The 8,324-nt window shown below is 30.4% G+C and overlaps 2 protein-coding genes and 1 long non-coding RNA gene across 4 annotated transcripts in view; 2 read left to right on the plus strand and 1 right to left on the minus strand.

The window, feature by feature from the left end:
* The window catches only part of LOC117171175 (diacylglycerol kinase epsilon), a 17,416-nt gene extending 15,313 nt beyond the window's left edge, over positions 1-2,103 (plus strand). The window contains exons 10-11 of one of the 2 annotated variants that reach the window (XM_033358241.1): positions 600-736; positions 967-2,103. In XM_033358241.1, coding sequence (XP_033214132.1) covers positions 600-736; positions 967-1,083 — 254 coding nt within the window. In that variant the 3' untranslated portion in view covers positions 1,084-2,103. The remainder of the gene's footprint in view (positions 1-599; positions 737-966) is intronic. The other variant, XM_033358242.1, reaches the window with a different exon arrangement.
* A 371-nt stretch (positions 2,104-2,474) lies between these two features.
* LOC117171174 (NADPH oxidase 5) overlaps positions 2,475-8,324 on the minus strand; it is a 42,502-nt gene continuing 36,652 nt past the window's right edge. The window contains exon 19 of the mRNA XM_033358240.1: positions 2,475-2,765. Coding sequence (XP_033214131.1) covers positions 2,568-2,765 — 198 coding nt within the window. The 3' untranslated portion in view covers positions 2,475-2,567. The remainder of the gene's footprint in view (positions 2,766-8,324) is intronic.
* The window catches only part of LOC117171177, a 16,800-nt gene continuing 10,950 nt past the window's right edge, over positions 2,475-8,324 (plus strand). The window contains exon 1 of the long non-coding RNA XR_004466848.1: positions 2,475-2,789. This is a non-coding gene — a long non-coding RNA (uncharacterized LOC117171177). The remainder of the gene's footprint in view (positions 2,790-8,324) is intronic.

Consider the following 8,324-nt stretch of genomic DNA (forward strand, 5'->3'; position numbering starts at 1 on the left):
ATACATAAACTGGTAACGTAGTTTATGGGTGGGCCCTTACTGACTTTTTACTTTTGAATAATTATTTAGTTTCAAGTAATTCAGATTTACAAAAAAGATCATTTGAAATCTAGCAGGAATTATTTAAGACCAAACAAAATTCAAGTTTTCATTTGTCTAGAAAATTTAATCTAAATTCAAGATACATTCAAAAGACTTTAATGAAATTTAAGGGTATTAAAGACGTACAAAGAATTCCATGAATTCTAACGAATTCTAAAGGTTCTAAAGAAATAAAGGTAATTCAAAAAATTGAAATGGGTTAAAAAAAGTTTTAAAAAAACTCAGTCATGTTTAACCGTTGGAAACTATTTTAAGTAGTAAAATGGTACAGTCTCAATTGATTTGGAAGCGTCTGATAGTGCACAATCTGAAACTGGAAGTCTCTTAAGATGAATTTCAAATAGAATTCGTAATAGTTCAAACGATTTAAATAATGATCAATATAACTTTTGTACATTAATTGAAGAAAATATGTATCTTTCTAAATTATAGAAATGATAAAAATTTTTAACAAAGCTGTGCGAATTTATAGTCTTTATTTTAATCCTAATTTATAGATGATAGTGATATTGGAAAGCAGCGTATAGATGATGGCAAATTGGAAGTTGTCGCACTTTTCTCATCATTCCATATCGCCCAATTACAAGTTGGTCTATCTCAACCGCATCGACTTGGTCAGGCCAATAATGTCAAGGTAAAGATATTACTTTTCTTCTTCATGGTGTTCTTTATATATTTTTTTATCAAACTAGAAAACTTTGAACCTTTTATGTTTCAAAAACAAACTATTTATGATTTAAAATGATGAGTATGGATTTTTTTTCAACTCTTTCGACTTCAATTTTCTTACATATCATAACACTCTCCTGAATACGCTTTTCTTTCAATCCTTCAAACAATAAATTAAATAATCATTTTTTTCAGATAAGACTTGTTGAATCTTGTGCCATGCAAGTTGATGGCGAGCCTTGGCTTCAACATCCTTGCGAATTTAATATAACTCATTGTAATCAGGCCTCGATGCTGATGAATTCCATTTAGTGATAAGCTAAAAATCTCACTGTCTTTAATATATTATAAGAAACGCTCGTACCTTTTACTAAATAGTTAATACAGAGATTGCTTTTATAAATGTTGATACCAGTGTTGACAGTCAATTCGATAAGAATTCATCAAATGCAGAAGACTATCTGCACTTTATACACTTCTCTCTTAATTAATTTATCTGCTCAATTTGCTTTTTCATAATATGTACATGGAGGCACATGGAGAAAACCTTAAATTCTGAAAACGTACTTAGAATAACTTCAATTATATTGATTACAGCACAGATTACTTATTTAAGAGAGGATTGATAATTAAGCTCTAGTCACTTCGGACTTTAATTGCGTTAATGCTGTAAAATATTATCAATTATATAAGTTCTACTCAGATTCTCAAATGATTGATGATTCATTAGCCAGTTATTGTTTTCTTACTTAAGTAGGTAGTTTAAGTTTTAAAATGGAATTTGTTTTGTGTTTTTTATATAAAGATTAATCCTTAATTGAGTTGGCATTTTATAGAAATTTGTATGTAAAAATCCGCGAGTCTTAGAAATTTCAAATTAAGATTGAAAAACAAAATTGTGAGGATCCGCGCTTTAAAGCAAAGTTCACTTTGATGTTCCGTCAAGATAAAAATAATAAAAAAATGAACGAGATGCAATAGAAAATTAGAGTGAATTAAACATTTTTGGAAAAAATTATCTGTCGCGTTTGAAATTAAATTTCAAAAACGTAACTTTTCAACGATGACAGACCGACAAATTGAGATTCTCGCTTTTCTCGTGACGCTTTGGTTAATTCACGAAATTTCAAGGGTTAAGAATCTCATCAAATAATACGTCAGCAGGTATGATTTACAACTAATATTCTTATCTTGTGAAAACCGATTTATTATAAAACTACTTTTTGTTGACAAGATTAAAACGTACAATTTATACTTACGAAGCACACAATAATTATACATGCACAAAATCGGAATATTTTTCAATGATAATAAATTAGATCGATGCACGATTCTAAAAGAGTAATACTATATACAATGTGTTTTTTGTATTTTTTCGCCATGATCATACAAACACCGCTGACTATTTAAAATGTTCTAATAATCCTTCAAAATATTTTCTACTTTTTAAAATTGAATTCTCGAAAATCTTAATATTTTATTTTTCAGATCAAGTTATAATTCAGTTTTTCTTGTAGAAAATGTTTGTGCCTTAGAAGTTTTTGAATAAAAATCGTAACATCTTTATAAGATTCAAAATAATAAAAATAATCTAATCCCAAAGAATTTCCTTAAGAGTTTCCATTGACATTTATCATCAGCGAAGTTCATTCATTTTTCATTCATGACACTAATCTCTGACATAATCTCATTGATAATTAATCCTTTACGAGTATCAAGATCAGCAAATATTCGAAGACTATTGAAAGGAAGAGAGAAAGTTCGCTCTGGTTTCGCTGTTGGCTTTATATCACTCTTTAGAAGGATTCCTTTCGAAAACTAAAACCAAACTGATCACACTTATACCGTAAGATTTTTGCTAGCTCTGGTGGACCACAATAAAATACCGTCACCTTTCCCTTTTTTCGATCCTGGAGCTGTTTGAAGACCTTGTCCCAGTTTGGACGCCCCGCATTGGTCCTAGTCTTCAGTCCAGTAATGAGATCCCTTTTTTCCTGCACGCAAAAAGAGTTAACGAGGTGAGAGATTCCAGGCAACAAAGAATAATGTTCGCAAAAAGGGAGAAAAGGAAAATATTGCACATATCTTCAGGGGAGGTCGTCAAGATCTTTCTGGTCCTTTTTTCCTCATTTAATTGGCTTTCGAAGTAGACAGCCGTGTGAAAAGTAAATGGTCCCTTGGAATTTTTATGGCGAGTTCAGTAGCGGAATTTTTCATATTTTTTAAATTGATGTTTTAGGGATAGAATTCTTAATTTGAGATAATATAAGGCTAGAAAATTATTACTCAAATTTCCAAGTTTTCCAAAAATTCATATTAATATTTTTTCCTCAAAAAATTAACTTATATGTGCTCAAAAAAAGCAACCCCTGAATGAGAAATTAGCATTTTGTTGGCGTTTACCATCACTTTTTCCAATTTAAAAAATCTAAATTTAGTGTCAAATGAAGAATTTATACGAATTTTCAAAGTGCATTTTCATTATTTAAATCATAGTTATTGTTGCTGATATTTGTATATCTCAACACAAAATAGCTAAAAAATCATACTTTTCTCTAAAATGTTAAACTAATTCGATTATAGCCTGATATTATATAATCTCATCAAGTTAATACTAATAATAAAAAATTTGGTTTAAGAAAAATATACTGTTTTATCGAAAACTACTTTCTTGTGTTAATAATAGATTAAATGTTCTTACGATGATTCATTAGAATAAAAGCAGGTGTTTCAGGTTTCAATCCTGTACAAAATTATTTTGAAACCTGACGCACCTCCTTTTATTATTTATTTATGTTATCAAACCTTTGCTAAATGTTGAGCATTATGTTAATGCTTAATTGTTTTAGTAGTTAAAAATGTATTGAAATAATATTTATGAATAATATAAACAAATAAGGTGACTCTTAACATTCATTATGAATACAAAAAATGTACGGCAAGGAGCAAATAAAATAAGTTAGAAATGAACTTAGATTAGCATTGAAATTTAAAAATAAATTGAAATGCATAAATAATGAATGGAGAACCCCGCACAATTTACATTAAAATCTGGCCCCGATAAAATTGGCTGAAATTGCAATATAATATAGCTCAAAACCTCCGGATCAAAAAATCCTAATGGGTACTAGTCCAAAATATCAAAAGTTTTCGAGCTAGGTGGGGCTGAACGCGAAAAATATGACCACAAGCGAATCTAATGTCCCGCTTGAAACTTGAAGATGAGGCGCAGATTTTTCAATAAACTGTGATCAGCACAATCACTAATAATACTAGAAACACTGGTAAGAGCAGTCCAGCTAATAAAAGCAAATAATGGCGCTGTCCTGGTAATAATAGGCGAAATAATGGCGCTGTCCTGGCAATGTAAATATTGTTCGAAATATTAAAGGTGGAAGACAGTTCAGTCAATGAATATAAGACTGAAGATAAGTCTAATTATCAAAGGAAAAGCCTGTCCAGCTATTAGAGGCAATGTAATGGGACTGCTCTAGCAATTTGAAGATTATTCAAAATAATAAAGGCAAAAGACATTCTGGACTACCAAAGATATTTTGTAGTCCACATAATTAAGACAAGACTATAGGTCAGTCCAACCAACAAAGGCAAGACATGTTATTAGTCCAGTCAGGTAAGACAAGACTGTAAATCAGTCCAACCAACAAATGTAAGACATGTAATTAGTTTTGCCTGTGTTGGTTGGACTGATTCATAGCCTTGTCTTAACCGACTGGACTAATAACATGCCTTGCCTTTATTGGTTGGACTGATTAGTCTTGTCTTAACTGACTCGACTAATAACATGTCTTGCCTTTGTTGGTTGGACTGACCTGTCTTGTCTCAACCTAAGCTAACCTAATGAATAACATGTATTGCCTTTGTTGGTTGGACTGACCTGTCTTGTCTCAACCTAAGCTAACCTAATGAATAACATGTATTGCCTTTGTTGGTTGGACTGATTTATAGTCTTGTCTCAACCGCCTGGACTAATAGCATGTCTTGCCTTTGTTGGTCTTGTCTTAATTATTTGGACTACAAAATATCTTTGGTAGTCCAGAATGTCTTTTGCCTTTATTATTTTGAAAAATCTTCACATTGCCAGGGCAGTCCCATTACATTGCCTTTAGTAACTGGACTGGTTTTTCCTTTGATAATTGGACTGATCTCCAGTCTTGTATTCATTGACTGAACTGTCTTCCACCTTTAATATTTCGAATAGTATTTACATTGTCAGGATAGCGCCATTATTTCGTCTACTATTACCAGGACAGCGCCATTTTGTTGCCCTTGATAGCTGGACTGGTTTTACCAGTGTTTTTAGTATTGTCAGTGATTGCGCTGATCACAGTTTATTGAAAAATCTGTACCTCATCTTCAAGTTTGAAGCGGGACATTAGATTCGCTTATGGTCATATTTTTCGCGTTCAGCCCCCCTCCCCTTATCTCGAAAACTTTTGATTTTTTGGACTAGTACCAAAGATTTGCTAGTACCCATTATGATTTTTTTATCAGGAGGCTTTGAACTATAATATATTGCAATTTTAGCCAATTTGACCGGGCCGGATTTTAATGAAAATTGTGCGGGGTCATTTAAAAAATGGAGAAAAATTATGTTTATTCGATCTATTTTTTATTGACTGATAGATTTCAACCATTATAATTGTTTATAAATTTTATAAAAAACTAAGATAAGTTGATTCTTTATATTTATAATAGAACTAATGACACTCAGGAAATATTACAGCTTCAAGTATATTTAAACAGATGATTATTTGAACAATTCAAAAATACTGAACGGACTAATGTAAACTTTTAAATGTTACTAATGAATCACCATGCGAGGTAACAAATTTGAAAGGTGACAATAAAAAAATTTTTAATTAATTTTTAAACAACTGTCCTTTTTCGGGAAATTTGCTCGGTCTGGAAGTTGTGAAAGAAAAAGTGTACACATGTTTTTCCCCATAATTATTTAAAGCACCTTAGCGTTACAATTGTTGGTACTTTTTAAACATCTATAATGTTAACAATTATAGGGATCTGGGGTAGGATAAATATTGATTAAAGAAAAGAAAGTTATGTCATTTTTGTTAACCCTTCACCATTATTGGTAGAAATTGAAAACTAATTGAAACTAATTCTAAGTGAATCCAAAAGAGTTTCTCTGAAATGATATGAGTTTAATAGTATTTAAGTGAATTCAATAATTTAATATGAATTCTAATGAACTCGGGGTGAATTAAGTTTAACTGAATCTAAGCATTTAAAGCGAGTTAAATTAAAATAAACTTAAAAAATGCAAAATAATTTGAATTCATGAAAATGCAAAGTCCATTAAACAAAATTTCGAAAGAATTCCACTATATCTAGGTCACTTTATTTGAATTTATGTTTAAAGGTACTTCAAGAGAATTACAAAGAATTCAAGTAAAGTCCTCTAATTTAAAAAAAAATTGAAATAAGTTCAAAGCATATTGAATCGACATTTTTTTATTAATTCAACTGAATTTGAGTGAATGAAAGCTTATCATTCTAAAAGTAAGTGAAGTGAATTAAACAACTTCAAAGTTAATTCAATAAAAAACATCAGAATTCAAGACAATTTGAAAGAATGATACTGACTTAAAGCCCATTTTTCGGAATACAAGCAATTTCCTTTACATTTATGTGAATTTAAATTCACCTGTCCTAACGTGATTTCAAGGTAATTATTCAATAGAATTAAAGGGAATTTATAATAATTTAAATGAGTTCCAATGAGTTGAAGATAATTTTACTCTATAGTTTTTTCTTAAATTTAATTGAATTTATTTGACTCCATTTCAACTGAATGTAAGATAGAATGCTCAAAAAACGTGTGATTTTCAATTTTGCAAAAGCTACCCCCACTTTTCTTCCATTACTTGTAATTTCGAAGGAATAGTAATTGCAATAAAATTAAAATTCTTCGTATTCTAGGTTCGATAATATTTGCCAAAACTTTTTTATTTCCGAAAATTTGTTTGTATAAGAAAAATATCTAGCCATAATCGGTCGAAGTCCTTCTGGGAAATTTCCTCTAGTTTAATAAACTAAGAAATAAAGTTAGTAGAATGTACCCAGACCATTTTCAATGTATTTTGTGCGGGGTTCTTTAGGGCTTATCCCTCATTAAATACAAAATACTTTCTAGGAATGAAATAAACGTTGTGGGCTTAAATTTGTATTTAAAAAACTTTAAACAAAGAAAACTTATTTTTTCAGACCTAAAGCGACAGTATTTTGTCCCTAAACAGAAGACATTGATGGGGTACCGTTTGCAAAATTCAAAAACACAGATTTCTTGTACAGCTTAATGTAAGAAAATTAAAATGGATTTAATGTTAAAATTGAATTACAATTAAAACAACTAAAGTAAAGTTTAATTCATTTAAATTTAGTTTAACGAAAATAAATTCAGCAGGATCACATTACTTTTTAGTACAGAAGAAAATTTTATATTCAAATTTCGCAATTTTGAGCAAGCCTAGGGCGCGCCACTGTTAGTTCTCACGCTTCGTGTTTGATAATGTATTTACCTCGCGCTAAGCCCTCGATCTTTCTGCATAGACTTTTTAAAACTAAAGGTGAAAGTATCGACAACAATAATTTCGTGATTCTGAATTCTCTTTTGTTAAAGCTCCTTCGGCTTTAACGAACACATTCTCATCACGTATCTCGTGCTTCGCACTCGAGTTTCTCCCCGAAATTTTATAACATTCCTATTAATGTATATTATTATAATTCGTAACTTGCATTAGTATTAAAACAGACGAAGTTTCATTGTCCGTTTAAAAAAGTGCGCATTCTTTTTAAAAAAGTTGGTTATTAAACTTTTTCTTGCAACTTTTGTCGTTTTACCATAAACTGAATTGCTCATTTCCAATGTTTTCTATATGATTTAAACTTTACGCATACGGTCTACTGACCGTTATTATTATATTTGAGAATATTTGAAATACTGTGAAAATGTAGCATTATTTTTTATGCTGTCAAAATTTAATTTTTTATTTATCAAGAAAATTCAAAAAGTTGTTATGATAATCTTCTAGGGCATTTAGAAATCAAAGTTTTCCTTCTCTTGCAATTTTTTCATATCGTCCGTTAATTGGCTTAAAAGGTTCATTTTCGAGTGTTTTTTGGAATTTTGTAAATGCTATAAATCTAATAGTTTTTTATTTTATGAAAAAGTTATTAGATAAACTGTTCGACTTTTTAAATACTATAAATAACCGTACAGAGAATTCTTGAACTTTTAAAAAATGGTCTCAAAAGTGTTCAGAACGCGCTCACTTTTTGAATTTTTATCCAAAATGGCTAGCTAACGAACTTGACCTTAAGTTTAGGACACTCAAAAAGGGTACCAGAGGCCAATCTAATAGAATTATTTTTTCAAAAGTTATCGTGCTAACAGATAGGCAGACATAAATACATACAGGCAGACCGACAGACAGACACATTAGTAAAAACCTATTTTTCGGATTTAGGGGGCCTCAAAAATTGGAAATTTGACAAAAACTGGGGGGGGGGGGGGG

The sequence above is a fragment of the Belonocnema kinseyi genome, chromosome 4, assembly GCF_010883055.1.
Source record: "Belonocnema kinseyi isolate 2016_QV_RU_SX_M_011 chromosome 4, B_treatae_v1, whole genome shotgun sequence".
Taxonomy (NCBI): Eukaryota; Metazoa; Arthropoda; class Insecta; order Hymenoptera; family Cynipidae; genus Belonocnema; species Belonocnema kinseyi.